Source organism: Chelonia mydas, chromosome 14 (assembly GCF_015237465.2).
Source record: "Chelonia mydas isolate rCheMyd1 chromosome 14, rCheMyd1.pri.v2, whole genome shotgun sequence".
In the NCBI taxonomy this organism is placed as follows: Eukaryota; Metazoa; Chordata; order Testudines; family Cheloniidae; genus Chelonia; species Chelonia mydas.
The window spans coordinates 24,505,072-24,523,319 of record NC_051254.2 but is presented as its reverse complement, the minus strand read 5'-3'; the positions used below and the strand labels follow the sequence as shown (position 1 = coordinate 24,523,319).

The window sequence follows — 18,248 nt, the reverse complement described above, 5'->3', positions numbered from 1 at the left end:
TCTGTACTGCGGGACTTTTAACAGCCTGGAGTTGGAGATCGCTGCCTGTGATTTATTTTTGCGGGGCCTCCCTTGAGCTGGGGCTCTGGGCTGCAGCCCCTAAAGCCCCTGCTTTAATCTGGCCCTCGTCCCCTCTTGGGAGCCCAGGGCTTAGTCTCCCTGCTCCAATGACTCTTTAATTATTGGTATGCAGGGCAACAGCTTCACCAGGACAGACAGAGGGAGCCCCACATCCTGTAGCTCCATGGGTAGAATACTCTCCTGCAAGAGCTCCATGGGTAGAATACTCTCCTGCAAGAGGGGTGACCCCTGTTCAAATCCCTTTTTTGCCTCGTGGGTACTAAGGTGGGCACCTACCTCTCCCCTGGCTGTAAGGTGCTGGCCTGGCTCATTCACACAAGAAACACATAAGCCACCTGACACCCCAGGACAGGGTTCCTGGTTGTGGGTTAGTAGCAGACCTAACTACCTCCGTGCTGCCTAGACTTAGGCATCTATCTCTGTAGGAGGGCTAGGGCTTAGCACCCCCCATCCCCTCTAGTCAGCATCTCCCAATGGCTAGCGTGGGCGATTCTCTGCCTAGAGCGTTGGCTTTTGTGGGTCCAAGTCTGCCGTGTCTGTCTCTCCCCATTTGTTGTATAGAAGCCTAGGTGCCTAACTCAGGCTCAGTGAATTGCAATATTCTTCCTGTGATTTTCTAGGTTCCTAAGTTAGGTGATGTGATGCTGAGAGTCATGGTGCCCAAGTGCCCTTGTGAATCTAGGCCCCTGTCCACATCAGCAGCCAAAGGACAGTTCTTGGACGGGAGGGGAGCTGTTTGTGACCCAGCCCCATTCCTACCATAGACCCAGCCTTATGGTGCAGCGTCACTGACCAGCCCCCCTGTGTTGTTGGGAGTGCATTCGCAGCTCTAGTAATGGGCTTTCGTTCTCCCAGGATGAGCGGGGACTCCCAGTGAAACCACAAAATCTTCTGCATTTCTGAGAAAAATATGATTTTGCCTCTACACATGCACACACCCCATGTCTGCCGCTGGGGTCACTGAACGGCAACATGCAGCAAATTGCTTCCATTCGCAAATGCTCACGCTTACAGGACATGCTTATTCCCAGTTTGTTTTTTTACATGTCTAGCAAAGGGAGAGGAAGCTGTTGGGGTTGGCACTGGCTGTTAACAGTGTGGAGTGTTGAACAATAGGATAATCATGGAAGTTTGTTAATTAATTGTGTCTGTTGCATCGCCCACCTGCAGGAAATCAGGTTTTCGCTGCTTCACGTGCTGCATGCTGGGAGAGCGCCAGATAACATGGTGACCCGCAGGATGCAGCCTGCCTGATGCAGAATGTCTGATCTGACCTCTCATCTATGACAAGGTAAGCAGTAAGGGCCAGAGTTACAAAGGTGTTTAGGCACCTAAAAATACAGATAGGCGCCTTGTAGGATTGTCAAGAGCACCTGAGCAGGCACCTAACTTACATTGATTTCAAAATAAATTTCTTTAAAAATCTGGCCCTAATGCTGTAGCATTAATAATAATGGACTGAACAAATGATTTTCCTTTCACTAAATTCTCCATGAGCAACTTATGATTTCCTCCCATTTAATCACTGACTAGATCCGGGTGCGTAGTTGCTTCTATCTACTCCCTGGCCTTCACCAGGACAGTTCCTGAGCTCCTCACAATCACTGCTGTATTTCTCCCCACAATATCCTGTAAGATATGGCAGAGCTGGTATAAAGCCCCTGGTACAGATGAGCATGGAGGCAAAGGATAGATTATATGGCTTGCCACAGCTCTCACAGGGAGCTTGCGGCTGAGCTAGGAATAGATCCAGGTGTAACACTTTCCAGTGTGCCAAAATGACTTAAGTTTCTGTGACGTTGCACTCCATATGTTTTATGGGAATATGCTTATGAGTGTGAATATGATGTAAATGGAGTATGCTTTATGTGAAAGGTCTCTTGTAAGGTATCATAACGAAGGTTATAACCTCCTGAATATATTCCTCCTATTTGTATGCATGTATCATTCTTGTATCTGAAGCTAGAAATATGAAGTATAACTCTGAGATCCTACTGTAATTATGCAAAGGGTGGGCCATTAACAGTGGTTTAGAATCCTGATGGCTACCACTGAATAGGACAATCAGTTGTAAATGGCCTTAGTTACTTGAAAGCCTTCCTATGAAGGTGTGGGCCAGCCCATGGGGAATGGAGACTAGGGGTCTTACAGTGACATGTGAACATGTCACCTGATAATGAAATCCATCTTAAATCTGGTACTTTTCTATTTAGAAGGAGGGGTGGGGACCCAGAGATAAAAAAGATTCCCGCCTTGTGCCAAAGCTATAAAAGGGGGTGGAGCAGGAAAATAGCGACTTCTTGTCATGAGAAAATCCCTGCTTACCACCTAAGATGTCTGCTGGAACTAACAAGGACTGTGCCAGGGAAAGGATTGGGCCCAGACTAGGAAGAACTCTAGTCTGTGAAAGAAGCTTATTAGAACATCTCTGAGGGTGAGATATTATCTGTAATCAGTTTCTTAATTTATTAGGCTTAGACTTGCATATTTTTGCTTTATTTTGCTTGGTGACTTACTTTTTTCGGTCTGTTATTACTTGAAACCACTTAAATCCTACTTTTTACACTTAATACAGTCACTTTTGTTTATTAATATACCCAGAGTAAATGATTAATACCTGGGGAAGCAAACAGCTGTGCATATCTCTCTATCAGTGTTATAGAGGGCGGACAATTTATGAATTTACCCTGTATAAGCTTTATACAGAGTAAAAGGATTTATTTGGGGTTCAGGTTCCCAGAAAGGCTGAAAACTGGGTGCTGGGAAAGTCCCTGTTAACTGAGAAGCCCCTGGACTGAGTGCATCTCAGTTTCAGGGAACTGCAGAGAGGCGTGGGTCTGTGCTGGAGCTGATTGGAGTATCTAACTCAGCAAAACAGGAGTGGAGGGACAGCTCTTTTGGCAGGAGGGTTGTTCCCAGCTCATCAAGTGATGGTCTTGAGGGAAGTCTCTGTGACCAAACCCGTCACAGTGCCTATGTCCCATTTTCAAAAGTGAAAGTCAGTGGGATTAAGGCTTCCAAGTCATTCAGGCCACGTCCACACTAAAATTATGTCACCCTAACTTACGTTAGCCACCACAGTTATTACATTGCTTTTGTGGGTGCACAGTTGGCTCCTTGTGTCAGCAGTTCATCTCCTCACCAGGAGCACTTGTATTGATTGTACTGTCAACGTGGGACATTGTGGGATGGTTCCTGAAAGACAGGAACAGTCAACATAAGCAACGCAGTGTCTGCACTGACACTGCATCAACCTAATTACATACGCCACTCAAGGAGGTGTGTTACTAAATCAGCGTAGAGAGACACTTATGTCAGCAGGAGCCAAATTTAAGTGATGACACTTCCGCAGCTAGATCAATGTAAGGCAGCTTATGCCAACCTAACTATGTAGCGTAGACACCTGGTGTAGACACCAGGCCTTAGACACTTTTGAAAATTTTACCTCCCACCCTGTCTCTTGTATCCCTGGCCAGTGCTCTGTCCACCAGACCAGCCTTCCAACCACTTCTCTGTAAGGCTCCTACAGCCGAATTCAAGCTGTGCTAGTCAGTTTCCCTTGGGCAAACAGACCATGTTGTGTGTTTTTTGCCCTTGACCGGAGGAGCCTGACACTTTGGTTCAGATTCCCGCTGTGAATGGGAACATGTGTCTACATGAACATTTAGTTTGCAGCACGCTGGGGTGTGAATCTACTCCACGCCAGCCTGCTGTACACTAACTGTCCAGGTGGATCCTGCTGACATGCCCTAATAGTTCCTCTTTGATCCACTCCCATTTCATAGTGGGGTAGATCCAAGTGCGCTAAGGAACTGTTAGTGTGCTTCAGGAAGGTCCACGTAGACACTCAGGGCTTAGCTACACTTAAAATGATGCACCGGCGCAGCTGTAGCTTCAGTGAAGATGCTACCTGTGCTAATGGGAGGGGTTCTCCCATTGGCATAGGTACTGCACCTCCCTGAGAGGTGGCAGCTAGTTCAACAGGAGAATTCTCCTGCCAACCTAGCACTGTCTACACTGCGGGCTAGGTCAGTTAAATGTATTGCTCAAGGGTGTGGATTTTTCACGCCCATGAATGACATACTTATACGGACCTAAACTCTTAGTGTGGACCAAGCCTCTGTGCATGGCAGGTTGGTGCGGGGTAATTCTACACCCCAGCTTGCCTTGAACTAAATGTTCATGTAAACAAGCCCTTATGAATTCAAAATTTGTTTCCATGACTATTTTCTGATATTCACTTGAGATTCTCTGTTTTTGTGAACGTTCTATTTGCAGAGAATGACGACAAACATGTCACAAAGGCTGCCAAAGCAAATTTGACTAAAACCACAAATGAATATTTGTGGAATTTTGTTTGTGCGCACACATGTTATATGCAAAGTTCTACTAATAATCTAGTGAAGAATACAAGAGGTGTAGAATTTGTGTAACAGTTGTGACGGCCTCAGACCAGAAGGCGATAAGAGAGTGGGGGAAGGCAGGTGTATCAGCCTCAGGATGAGCAGGTCCCTGTTCCCTGGATAGCCAAACAGGGGCTTCTCCAGGCCAATTGGGACACCTGATGCCAATTAACCAGTTAAGGCCATTAGGCTAATAGAGACAGCTGGAACCAATAAAGGTCCCACTCATATTGTTTAAAAGCTCTCCTTCCATTTCCCTCAGAAAAGCCCCGGTGAAAGGAGCTAGAGGAGAGGAAGCATTGCTGAAGCCTGAAAAAGTGTGAAGGGTGAAGCTAGAAAAGGGGGACCACTCGGAAGTGGCCCAGGGAATCAAAGCAGTTCCAGTGGCGATGGAGAAGCTGCCAACAGCTGCTACCATTAGGGTCCCTGGGCTGGAACCAGGAGTATAGGGTGGGCCCGGGTCCCTTCCCACCGCCCCCCATGCTCTACAGAGATCCCCTTGAGAGGGGAAGCAGGCCTCAGTCCAGGCAGGAGGCCGAACTGCACCTACTAGGTCAAGGGATCAACAGAGACTGTGGGGTATTCCCCCTTTCCACCTCCCATACTGGCCTGTGATTAAAGTAGCTCGATAGGCTGTGACCCTTGCCACTACACTGAGAAAGGGAGGTCACATTGACGGCCTTAGCAAGCTTCTGAGGCCACTGAACCTGCCCGGAAGCGCAGGACCCACCAACCAAGCGCAGGCTTGGAGCTTTGTCACACAGTTCACTTGCAGTGTACTAGAGTGTTGTGGTGAATGGGCAGAGGTAAAGCTCTGAATACAAAATAGAGCACCCTTTTCTAATACTAAATTAAATAGGACAAAGTTTAAAAATAGTCTTATAAATGGTAAATGATTTAATCTAGGATAGAATTTCTACAGCAAATGGCATGACTTTGTATCTCCTTTCTATTTCCTAGCATGATGATGAAAAGCAATAAATAAATACATAAAAAATAAAGACTCTCCAGACCTCATAGTATTCATTTTAATAGTTGCTATTTAAGCACACAGACAGAAATAGAGATATGCTCCTTTCAAACTCTGCTGACGAAGGTTGCAAAAGCTGCCAACAGAATGGCCTTTGATTCCCCCCGCAATAGATATAAAAAAAGGAAACAATTGATATGTTTAAATTGCTTTATTTTGGAATCCATAAATATTTGTTACTGACAAAAGTGGAAAAATCCTTAAGACCTCTAAATTTTACTAAACTGATAATATTTTTGTTTACAGTACATATAGAATGTGCTTTTACTGGTAAGTATAACAACAAGAATAATACAGAGAAAAACAGTCAAATACTGCTCATCTTGAAGCTTATTTAATGGTTAACCAAGAGTCTGTGCAAAGTTACAGATACAAATGTACTTTCTCATCAGTACTACTGTATAATAAACACGGAATCCATAAATTGGGCTAAAGCACAAAAATGTCCACCTAACCCCCTCTTAGGAAATATTGTCCCCCAAACTAAAAATATTACAGTAAGAAATGTCTTTCTTAGAGCCAAAAAATTCTTGCTACAAAATTTCTAACCAATTTACGGAATGAAGGTTGTAAGAAGCTATTACAAAGCACATGGGCAGAACTTCAGAATGTCTTGGCTCTCACATTTCACTGCTGTCGTGAATGGCACCAACAGTGAGAATTTTCACACATAATGAAGAGCACACAAGAGACACAAAATGTCATTTCTCTAACTATTGAGATAGTAGATCACTTTCAGATTTACATAAATATATTGGAACAGAATAATCCCATCTCTGTTCTAGCCTATGGGCTTTCAGCGGGTCAAATGTAGATTTTTTTTTTAGACAGTCAGATTTAGAACTAACAAGGATATCTCAGTTGTAAGCCTAAACCAGCTAAAGACAGCCTGCTAATTACACCTTTATGATCAGCTTGTGAACAAACAACATACAAATGGCTATTTTCTAAGAAACAGCCGGACACAATTATTGCTAACAACACTTTTTTTTAATGAAAATATTTAATCCAACTTTTCAAAACTTTCCCATAGTTTTACCTCCCCAGCACATGAAATCTACATGTATTAACCAGCTTTCAGTGTAGTTCCTCCTTCCAGCTCTATAGAATAAATCTGAAACTAAAGCTAAGACGAGCTAGTCCTCTGCTACATAAACTGAAAATGGCTAATCAGTCACAAATTAGAACATATACTTCCTTTACAGTTAAATGTTACCCTGTTTCATGAACCTTTGTTTGTTATGAACTTTTCCCAACTGCTGGGAACTATCTCCCTTTTCCCTGGGATGATTCTGCTTGTATAGAGTCAGCGCCCAAATCCCATCATGTTGCACATTTCGGATGTGGACTGTTTTGATATAATACTATGTATCTGCAGCTGTGAAGCCCAGCTTCATGGGCCTGTCATTGCGTGTGGTCAGGAAAGCAGAGCAGTAAGTAGAAATTAACTCTGGGCAAGGAAAGGATATCTTGTATCTCGGTTACCATTTCCCACCTCACGCTTCTCCACACCCCTGAATCAGAGTGTCGTTTAAAAAAGGAACATTAAAACGTTGGACAATATGGTCATTTTTCATTAAAACACAATTTGGTGCCTTTAAAACATATCTGAAAACATTTTCATCAGCTCTGATGAAGTTTTAATGTGACATGTGGTTCATTAAAAATAGTTTCCATATTTCAAAGACTGTGTCTATAGATCTCAGGAGACAAGATTGTTACAGGGTCAGTCTGAATTCCGGGGTTCCCCAATGCAACTCACTGTTGTATAATACTGCCCGGGGCATGCAAAGTCAATACCAGCTTGTAGGAAATGCTATAAACCCGGGGCATACTATGCATACCCTTTTCTCCTCCCCACATGCATTTTGGGAACTTGGCACTCTGCAGATGCTTATGGCCACCCATGGCTAGGACGGGTAAGATTCATCGTAAGTCAGATCTATTGTACTGAGGAATCTGGTCTGCACTCTGTTTTTGTCCTGAGGAGAGGGTCAGAAGGTGGCTCAGACCTGGGCAGGATGGAGTAGGGAAGTTGAAGCATGTGTGAGAGCTGCCATGGGGACTGCAGCTGGCTAGAGAGAAAATGGACAAGTTACAGGACAGAAGTAAACCAGTGGGTTATTCTGTGAAGCTGTCCCACCCAGCGCATTCTCCCTCTGAATAGGGTGACCATATGTGGACTCTTGCCAATCCAGACACAGTAATGTAGCACATCATCTTCCAACCAACAAATAACAATGCTACTACTAATTATAATACTTTGCTCTTCTGCGGTGTACTCGGCAGCTCTCAACGCACTTTGTAGACATTACTGAATTAACCCCAACACACTCCCGTATTATTATTCTTCTCATTTGGCTAAAGGGGAGCTGAACAAAGCACGGGGAGGTCGCACTGCCAGTCACTGGCAAAGCTGGGACTAGTCCACCAGCGTCATTGTGACTCCCGGCCCCAGACCATGCAGCCTCTGAGTGACAAGCCCTCAGAAAGAGGGACAAGGAGGAACTCAATCCAATCAAACAGTGGCTTGTGCTGAACATTGCTGTGCCAGTTACCTGCCTATCATGCCACACAAGGCAAGTCACACAACAGAGCGGTGTCCAGAAGAGATATGCAGTATCCAGTGCAAGAAGCATTCTCAAGAGAAACTGCCAAACCTTGCTTTGATGGCGACTGCTTCCCTAAAGAGAGTGTGCATTGACGGGTCTGTTGATTGCTCCTGTGGGATACATCAGCTTCACCCAGCTGCATGGGTGAAAGAGACAGGGAGAGAGGGGCCAGAATTTCTTTGGAAGATTATTGCCCAAGTAGGACAGGCTGGCAGAGGGCTTGCAACCTTTGTGAAACAGGACAGGTGAAGCTCTGCAATCAAATGGCCTGGAGCACAACACAGCATCTGTGAAGAGGACTTAGGAGAAGAGGTTTGGTAGCTACACCTACTCCAGTAGCTCCTTAACTCATGAACTGAAAATGGAAGCAAAGAATGGAGCTCATGGGAAAAGAGCCATCCAGAGAGCTGTGCTTGGCCATAGAAGAAGAGAGATGAGTGCCCTAACCCTGTGTCTGAGTGTCCCACACTGAGCCCTGCTTCTCCCCACAGACTGCTGGAAACCAGGCCTGTATCTCTTCTCACACTCTGTTTACAGTGGAATGGCTCCTGGTTTACACTGGAGTGAGAAGGGAGTCAGGGTGTGATGTCCTGTGTCTTGAAGCAAGTCCTGGGATTTTCCAGACAGCTGCTGTTTCGTGTCTTCTACTCAATGTCTACCAAAACTTGATGGGCCAAGAAGCTAGTAGGACTATATAGCCTCAGCCAAGGCACCACCATGGGCACCTTGATTGGTGGATCGCCGGGCTCCACTGATTGGTCAAACCATGCTATTTGAGGCAGGAGGAGGAACAGGAAGTTTGTCTGAGCAGCAAGGCGATTTCCTGTTGTGGCTGCATTGGCCCCTACTTGTGCCTGCCTCCTGCACCCAACCCTATTCCTGCTCCACTCCTGCCTCATGGCTGCCTTCACTCCCGTTCCCACCATGCTCCTGCTCTGTGCTCGATTCTTGCCTCTCCTCCAGTTCCTACCCTTGTGCCTCACCGCCAATCATCAGTTACCATTCTTGGCTCCTTCCCTGGCTCCTTCCCTTGGCTCCCTTCTGACTCTGGCTTGACCCTTGGCTCTGACCTTCAGCTTCAATCCCTGGCTCTGGTAACTGGCCATTGACTCTGGTGCTGACTCTCGTCCCATTTCCCCAACCTGGATACCTTCTCCGCCCACTAGTCCTGATTCTTGCTCTGACCACAAGGCCAGACCGCCTACATCCTGGTCCATAACGCAGAGCTCCACAGACTGTGGTCAGCACCTCCCTATCAAAGATGGCGGCAGCTGCAAACAGCTCCATTCAGTTCGGAATTAGCCCTGGCCCTCAAGACGTGGGGAATCGGGGTGAAAGCTCAGTGGCGTGGCTGTTTCTGAGAAGTGTCCACATCCGAGGGGCTAGGACTGGGCTGAGGAGGTGGGAGGGGAGCGTCAGTGGAGAGAAAGGAGCGAGGAGCTGCTCAGAGTGGCTGTTCTTCTGTCCCCTGCGGGGGCCATGGCAGAACGCTATACAAGCAGGGAGAGGATTCATTCTGATCACACGGCCCAGAGAGGTTTTAGCCCTGAGGGAACATAATACAGGCACCTAGACCAGGGTGACCCTTGGTTGTTCCATCCCAGCACAGTTTCTGTCAAACAAAGCCCTGTACTCCTCGTCGCTTGACTCCCTTCCCAACGTACTGAGCCCCGGGACCTAGAGACTGGGTCAAGCACAGCCCAGATTGGGGCAGGCAATGCCAGGGCCCTTGAGCATTGCAGCATGATTAATGTCAAATGGGAACAGGCTCCTCACTAAGGTCTGCCTTTAACAGCCTACCCAAGGAGAACACCTTCCCACTGCCAGCCTGGCACCACGGGACCCAGAGTGCCTCAGAGTTAGCCCAGGGCTGGGATTGGAGCCCAGACAGAGCCTGGGAGCATCTCACACCATATGTCGCTCTGCAGGGTGGGAGCCAAAGCAGCGTTAGGAGGGGTGAGATAAGTGGGGGGGGGGGGGAGGGGAGAGACTTGCTAAGGGGAGTGTGGGGGAGGGGCCAGTTACAGGGTATGTGGCGGAGGGGCAGAGAAAGGGACTAGTTAAAGTGAGTAGGAGAGGGACCATTTAAGGGGAGTGTAGGGGAGGGGCAAAACCAGCTAGTTATAGGATATAAGTAGGGGGCATTTAAGAGGTATGAGGGTTATGAGGAGGAGCAGCAGTTACTGAGTATGTGGGGCTAGTTAAAGTGAATAGGAAAGAGACCAGTTACAGGGTCTGTGGGGGAGGGGCAGAGAGGGGCCATTTAAGGGGAGTGTGGGGGAGGTGCAAAGACAGCTCCTTACAAGGTAAGAGAGGAGGGGCCATTTATGAGGTATGGGGGAAGAGGCAGTTACTGAGTATGTGGGGGAAAGGCAGAGAGATGGGCCAGTTAAATTAGCAATTATTAAGATGTGTATTTAAAATCTGAAGTCATTCATGATCTTATCCAGGCAGGGGGCTCCATTCTGCCAGTTGGGAAAACAACATGTGCTCATGTGGTGGGAACTGAATATGCGACATAATGAGCAACTGTTGAAGGGTCATTAACATGGCCACGGATGCCATCACTTGGAGTGGGATGCTGACCTGCCTTTCGCAAGCTCTGAGATTCCTCTCAGTGCACAGAGGTATGTTCTAGTTTGAATTAGTTCTACAGAATGTAAGTACAGACTGAAATACAAAACACCTCACAAATTTTGGACCCATGAGTCTATTTTTGAAAGAATTTACAAATACTCTGTATCTAATTAGCATTATACATCAGATATACAACATGCCCATTTAGTATAATTATGTTGGATATATAATTTATGCACATGAAATGTAACTGTCTGCTCAGACGATGACTGGAAAATATCCATCTAGTTTTGGGTTAATAGACAAACTTTTCTGTCTGTATCTGTTAAAACAGATTTAGCAGAGGGTTTGCCATTCCTCTGAAATGGTGAGTCCTCAGTTGTCGCTGAGAGGAATAATTAGGCTCAGAAACAGAGCTGAGGAATTGGACTGGGATGAGATGTTAATAGGATGGTGAAATCGTGGCTCCAGTGAAGTCAATGGGAGTTTTACTATTTCAACAGAGCCAGTGTTTCACCCAAAGTGCTTTTTAGCAATGTAATGATGGGTGAGTTTTGGTGCCTCTGGCACCACGTTGGCAAGAAGCTGAACCAATGAAATCCCACCCGTTTTCTATTTACAGACTGCAGAAATTAGGATGAGTGCAGAAAGGGCCTAACGAGCATTTCAGCATAATTGTGCTTATTGACACGTCAACCCCACTACTTCCTACACTGAGAGAGCAGGCAATTTGTAGGCACTATTATATTTCTGTTTTATGAGTATATTTAATATAAACAAGACTTCATTTATCAGCTAGGCTAACTGTGTCACTAGATCTGACAGTCCTCTAGTAAGCTTTGACTTTTAAATCAGGAAGAACAACAGCTACTTGGGGGACATCCTAGCATCTAACGCTTGACTGTGACTATTAGCAGTCAAGGGCAATATAAGTAGTCACTGAAAAATTCAGTACTGGCCAAAAAGGCTGGTGTGAGAGATGGTGACAGGGCCCCACCCTGCCAGGCTAGGATGCTGCAAACATACCGTGGGCTCTGTGAGACTTGGCGCAATTTGAAGTTTAAAAATCCTAAATTCATAAAAACAAGTGAGTTACAGCAGATATGCCCTTGGAAGGTGCCGCCTGCTGCTATGGCTTTCTTTGACAGAAACTGGCGCATGTTGGGGATTCTCTCCAATTGCCCATTTTTTCTTCTTATGTCAACAACATGAGAATGGTTTTAAAAACAATGCAGATGTGACTGTCAGAAAAGTCTTTTCGGACACTCAGTTAGAGGTTATCTTGGCCTGTAAGGCCACTGCAGTTTGGGGTGCTGGGGTCACACCAGTCCTTACTGATTATCTACAATGCACAGTGTCATATTAAACAGTCACCTCTGTTTTGCTTGCTGTGCGGTAATGGTGGTGGTGTCCTGGGATATAATGCAGTTGTTCCACTGTGTTGTGCCGTCGGGAGGCGAATGCTTGGCGCTTGGCAGAAGTTTGGTTCATACATAAGGTATTGTACAAGTTATTTGAGGCACTGGGATGGGAGTGCATCTTTGTCATCCTGTAGCGATCCAAGACAGGCGTAGAAACAAAGACATCTGTGTGTGACAATGCGCGCGACATGGACTGGTCTGCGAAACCCGTGCGCTCCGGGGAGAGCAGGGGGTCTTGGGAATGGAGGCGCTCTGCAGACAAAAGCTGTTCATCAGAGAGGATCCGTTCATAGGACATGCTGAACTCCTCGGGCATGACCCTCTCAGGGGACAGCACCCTGTCCTGGGACATAGCCCGTATGGGTCGGCGGGGCCGTTCTCTGTGGTTGGTCTGTTTCTGAGACATTTGGATGACATTGAGAGGGAGGGTCCCTCGTGCTGCCAGATCAGGAAGGTGTCTCCTCTTCATGTAATATTCATCAGCTTCTTTGTCAGCTAGGAGGGGAAAAGGGGAAACAGTGTTAGGAACAGCCGAGGGTGTGGTCACAGGAGGGAGAGCAGGGATGGTGTACAGAGAACAGCGCTCTGGAACAAGGCCCCCTGGTGTACTAGATAATGTCTGAGGCAGCACAAACATGGAGACCCATCTGGACTTTTGCCTTATCCTTCAGACATTTAGGCATTGCCATAGACATCGAGAGCACTGTGCTATCAATCATGGAACTCAAGGGTCTATTTGCACTATGTGAATATGTATGTATTACACATGGATACAGCGTACATCATGTGTATACACACACAGCCATACAGGGACAGTGGGGCATCAGTTCATACATGAGTTACTGTGTGCTATATCGCAATTCTAACATGTCACACAATGAACCCCGTGTGCTGAGTCCATGTCAAAATATCATGTGATTTGTAGTATTACCAGGTCACTAGGAATTCGAGCTGGTTGGAAAACAAAATTTCCAGTCTGTGGGAAATTCTGACATTTAGACATTTTCTTTTGTCCCGAATTAGAACAAAAAGCTGAAGTTTCCTAATTGAGCTTGAAATAAAAATAACAAATTTTGTTTCAGAAACATTGAAACCCCCTGTCATAAACATACAGCTAAGGGTAGCATGAAATCCCTCTTTACCCTGTAAAGGGTTAATTCCTCTTTTACCAGTAAAGAGTTAAGAAGCTCAGATAACCTGATGGGCACCTGACCAAAAGGACCAATAAGGGGAGAAGATACTTTCAAATCTGTGGGGGAAGGTTTTTTGTCTGTGTCTCTCAGAGCCAGCCAGGAAACAGGGCAGGGAAAAATACATCTCCCTAAACTATTTCTGAACTAAGCATCTAGTATTGCAGAAATAGTAAGTAATAGGAAAGAAATGCATTAGATTATCTTTTGTTTTAGCTTGTGAATTTTCCCTGTGCTAAGAGGGAGGTTTATCCCTGTTTTTGTAACTTTAAGTTTTGCCTAGAAGGGAAATCCTCTGTGGTTCTGAGTCTTTTGTTATTCTGTAAAGTACTTACCATCCTGATTTTACAGAGGTGATTCTTTTACCTTTTCTTTAATTAAAGTTCTGTTTCTTTTAAGAACCTGACTGAATTCTCTATTATCCTAACACTCAGGGGTTTGGGTCGGTGATCACTTTGTAACCAGTTGATTAGGATATTATTCTCAAGCCTCCCCAAGAAAGGGGGTGTAAGGGCTTGGGGGGATATTTTGGGGGAATAGGAACTCCAAGTGGTCCTGTCCCTGATCCTTTGTTAAATCACTTGGTGGTGCAGCCTCCAAGGGCAAAGAGTTTGTGCCTTGGGGAAGTTTTAACCTAAGCTGGTAGAAATAAGCTTAGGGGGTCTTTCATGTGGGTCCCCACATCTGTACCCTAGAGTTCAGAGTGGGGAGGGAACCCTGACACACCCTTACAGAAACATTTCACTTCGAAGGTTGAGATGTTTCCTTTCAACAGTATCATTCTGACTTTTATATTATATTGTATTATATTATATTTTATATTTATTAAAGTGATTTTGTTGTTTGTCAGTGACTGGCCATGAATGTTCCGTGGATGCTGGTTTCAATCAGAGTCGCCCTTTCTGTATTTTTTCAAAAAAACCTTTTTTTTTTTTTGTAAATTCAGCTGCGAACTCGCTCTGAGGGGCATGGGGTGCTCCTGTGGGACACTGTACTTTCTGTTTGGTGTTTAGTTTCCTAAGGGCACTGGACATCAGTGCAGAAATATGAGGTCCATCCCAAAGTCTCTGAGAAGCTCAGGGAAACAGAGACTGACATACAAACCATTCAGCTCTGTGTGGTGCAGTTTGTTCCATGAAAAGTGCACGGGTCTGCCTATTGTTCTTCTGTCTTAGATGATCTGTTACAGAAATGGGGACTCAGCACATCCCCCCCTTTTGTTGGATTTTAAGCCACATAAGGCTTGGAGTGGAGGTACATTGGCCTTGAGATCTCTGTCTGACTCATTGGTACCACCACAATACCTGACCCTGAGCAGGTAGAACAACCTGCCAAAACTAGGTTACAGCCTGAAGAAACAATTCCACAATTATTCAAAGGAAGCAGTTTTAGTGGCACCTTCTGGATCTTACCTTCGCCCTAATCCTGGGGAAATATGACCACTTGTTTAGAGCTGTGCAATGTCTTTGCCCTTGAACGCTGGCCTGCTTGCATACTGCCATGGCGGCCTTATGTTAATACATATCATCGCAGAGGTGTGAATAAGGGAGCATCTAGTCTTATTGCACACCGTGCCCTCTCAAAGCTAACAGCAGATTTCAATGTAAGTCTTGTGTCAATGGGCTGGGGGAACTGTTTAAAGGCCAGGATTAAGGATCAGTAAATTGTCTCCTCTGCATTCCTTTCACTGCAAGGCTTTCAGTGACTATGCTACAGTGTGTCCAGAAACACCGAACACAACCAGGCCAGTGGGCTCCCAGCCCCCCAGGACTTGTCAGCAATCTTCACCCCAGAATGAAACACATACAGCACCCCTGACATGCAGTCACATCTGCCGTGGAAGGCAGCATTCCACTAGCTCTCAACATGCTGCAAAAGTGTGTGTGTGGGGGGGTGGTGACTGTGTCCACAGACATTGAGGTGAATGCCTGTGCAATCTTTGTCCATGCAGAACAGACAGGTTAATCAAAATGAACCTCTCCTGCAACTGCATGGGACAGAGATTAGCTGTCCGGGAAGCAAGGGCTGAGAAGTGCGTGCAGGAATATCAGTCCTTTGCTATGTCCCTTTCCCTAGCTTTCTTGGATGGCAAAAGCTTGTCAGTGAATTGCTTTGTGAAGGCTGCACGCCTGAGAATATGTTAAGGACAATACAAAACACTGGTTTCTCCAGCCTCTTATTCTCACTGAGGCTGAATGAGAGCATATTAAAGAGAACAGTAGGGGTGGGGGGAGAAAAGCTTCATCTAGTGGAAGCCTCTTTTCATCTTCAAATGATTGAAAGAGCAAAACTGCTCACAGGCCAGTCAAAGCAGTCTCAAGGTGAGCAAGGCACGTGGGGCACAACAGAGATGCCTTTGAATCTATCCTGGCTAAGGGGGCAACTACACAGAAACACAACCCAAACACTCCCTCTCTGTCTGATACAGTCACAAAAATGTAAGGCTGAAATGCCCTCGTGGAAGAGATATGAAGTCAGTAGTAAAAATATTGCAGCAATGCCAGAAGGTATGGCCCCTGAAGTGTCTATGGGATGGAAGAAACGAGGAGAAGCTTGACAGAAGCCTGGCTGATTCTCCCCACTAGATAGTCTATTTCCTTAGAGAATACCAGCCCTCCCACTTGACCCTGCTGCCTGATTGTGATCACTGTCAGCAGAAGCCCACTAGACACACGAACAGTTAAACAACAGCAGCTTGAGACCATGGGCCAAAGGCCTGATGTGAGACTTAAGCAGTCCCTGGGCCAGTCTTCTGTCCAGGGGTGACTGTCACTGAGTAATCACTAACACTGGCTTCCACTCTGTCCTGACCCACATTCTCAGTACCAAGGGTGGGGAAGCCTCTGATTTCTACTATGCCTATATTGCACCATGCTCCTGAGTGTGTTGTCAGCTGCAGGGATTGAATCTAGGGCCTCTGAATCTCCAAGCCTGAGCCACTACTACTTCAGCTACAGGGCCCAAGACCACAGCAACCTCATCCCCCTTTATATGTGGCCCAGCCACTAGACAGGGACGGAGCACCGCATGGATAGGGTATGGGTTATACCTACATTTCTGTCTCTATCACCTTGTTCTGTATTTTCAGGATTTCGTTCTAGATAGTACTTTGGGAGACATTTTGTGTCTCTCTGACTAAACTATTATTTGAAAAAAGCAACAGTTGCAAGCGTGTTTTAGTGGAGTTCAGCTTGTGACACTGCACCCCATATTCGTCACAGTGATATTAGTATAAGATTATGACATAATTCTGATGTATTTTATGCAAGGTAGGTCATGTAAGATATCATTGAAAAGGTTATGATTTACTGAATATAATTATCCTATCTGTATGCATGTATCGTTTTTGTATCTGAAGTTCGGAACAGTGACTATATATCTTTATGACAAATGTGTTTACATCTGGGGAATGCCCATTAGGCAGAATGCACTCAGTCTAGATGACTGGCTGGGAAGGGCCATTAGAGAAAACAATAGGCCTTAGAAGAAGTTTATCTCCCACCAGGAAGGTGTGGGGTAGGATGTGGGGGAGCTTCCTGAGGACGCTACAAACAGCCTCTGACTCATGGTTGCTGTGACACTACAGGGACATGTAATCAGGTCACCTGGTATTGGACTCCATCTTGGAATACCAACTTTTTTCCACTGACTGGCATGAGCGCTAAGCTTTGAGACAAAAGGTTCCTGCTATATGCAAAAGCTATTTAAGGCAGGGGAGTTACATCATCTTGGTTCTTCACTGACTCCCTGCCCCAAAGAGACTCTGGGAATCACCTGTGGAGCAAGGATTGAACTGCGGGGAAGTGCTGGACCCAGGCTAAAGGGATTTTTAGCCTGTGAAAGGAACACCTGGGTTTTTTAAGCTGTAAGCAAGTACAGCTGGCCCCTTAAGAATCACTGCAGCCTGCTTGAATCATCATTTAGGGTGAGGATTTGCTACTCATATCCAGTCTCTTTAGTATATTAAGCTTAGTTTGCATGTTTTGTTTGTTTGCTAAGTAATCTGCTTTGATCTGTTTACTATCCCTTATAATCCCTTAAAATCTATTTTTTGTTGTTAATAAACTTATTTTTGCTTTGTCTAAAACCAGTGTGTGGGAAACATAACTTGGGGCAGAAAGCTGTTGCATATCCTTCTCCATATTGAGGGTGGGGGCAAATTTCATAAGCTTATGCTGTACAGATCTCTGTGCAGTACGAGTCAGTATAATCTGGGTTTATACTCCAGAGGAGGATGTGCACTTGAGCAGCTGGGCAGTTCCTTAGCTGTAGCCTCCCCATGCAGAGCTGATCACTGCTCTGTATGTACTGCAGCTGGGTGTGTCCCTACCTGTATCTGTGCTGGCCACAGTAGTACAATGTAAAGGGAGCCCAGGCTGGTGGGTCAGGGGGCTCAGTGGTACCCCAATTCCAGGTGTCTCCCCGGTGGGAGATAAACTTCTTCTAAGGCCTATTGTTTCTCTAATGGCCCTCCCCAGTGAGCCATCTAGACTGAGTGCATTCTGACTAATGGGTATTCCCCAGGTGTAAACACATTTGTCATTCAGATATATAGTCAATATTCCTAACTTCAGTTACAAAAATGATACAAGCAGAGGAATAGGATAATCATATTCAGTAAATCATAACCTTTTCAGTGATATCTCACATGTCCTATCTTGCGTAAAATACATCAATATTATGCCATAATCATATCCTAATAATAGGGTGCAGTGTCACACAGCTACTCTTTGTTTAAAAAACTTCTGCACCTTTAAAACACCTGGGAATGAATGGTTAAATTCCCCACTTCACCAAGTCCAGAATCATTCACTGTCACCCAAATCAGCTGAGACACACTCAACCTGAACTTTGTCCTTTAAAAGATAGTATACTTGTAACTTTAGATGTCGTTGTGACAGTTTGGGAAATCTGTCTATGTACAGTTTATGAAG

At 45.6% G+C, this 18,248-nt stretch overlaps 1 protein-coding gene and 1 long non-coding RNA gene across 4 annotated transcripts in view; one reads left to right on the top strand and one right to left on the bottom strand.

Annotated features, from left to right (window-relative positions):
* The first annotated feature begins 1,248 nt into the window (after positions 1-1,248).
* Positions 1,249-12,449, top strand: LOC122462903. The gene is made up of 3 exons (XR_006285799.1): positions 1,249-1,372; positions 10,577-10,753; positions 12,259-12,449. It is a non-coding gene; the product is annotated as an uncharacterized LOC122462903 (long non-coding RNA).
* Positions 7,158-18,248, bottom strand: part of SHISA6 (shisa family member 6) — a 378,854-nt gene continuing 367,763 nt past the window's right edge. For all 3 annotated transcript variants that reach the window (XM_043528411.1, XM_037914391.2, XM_043528412.1), the window contains one exon: positions 7,158-12,619. In XM_043528411.1, the coding sequence (XP_043384346.1) occupies positions 12,066-12,619 (554 nt within the window). In that variant the 3' untranslated portion in view covers positions 7,158-12,065. The remainder of the gene's footprint in view (positions 12,620-18,248) is intronic.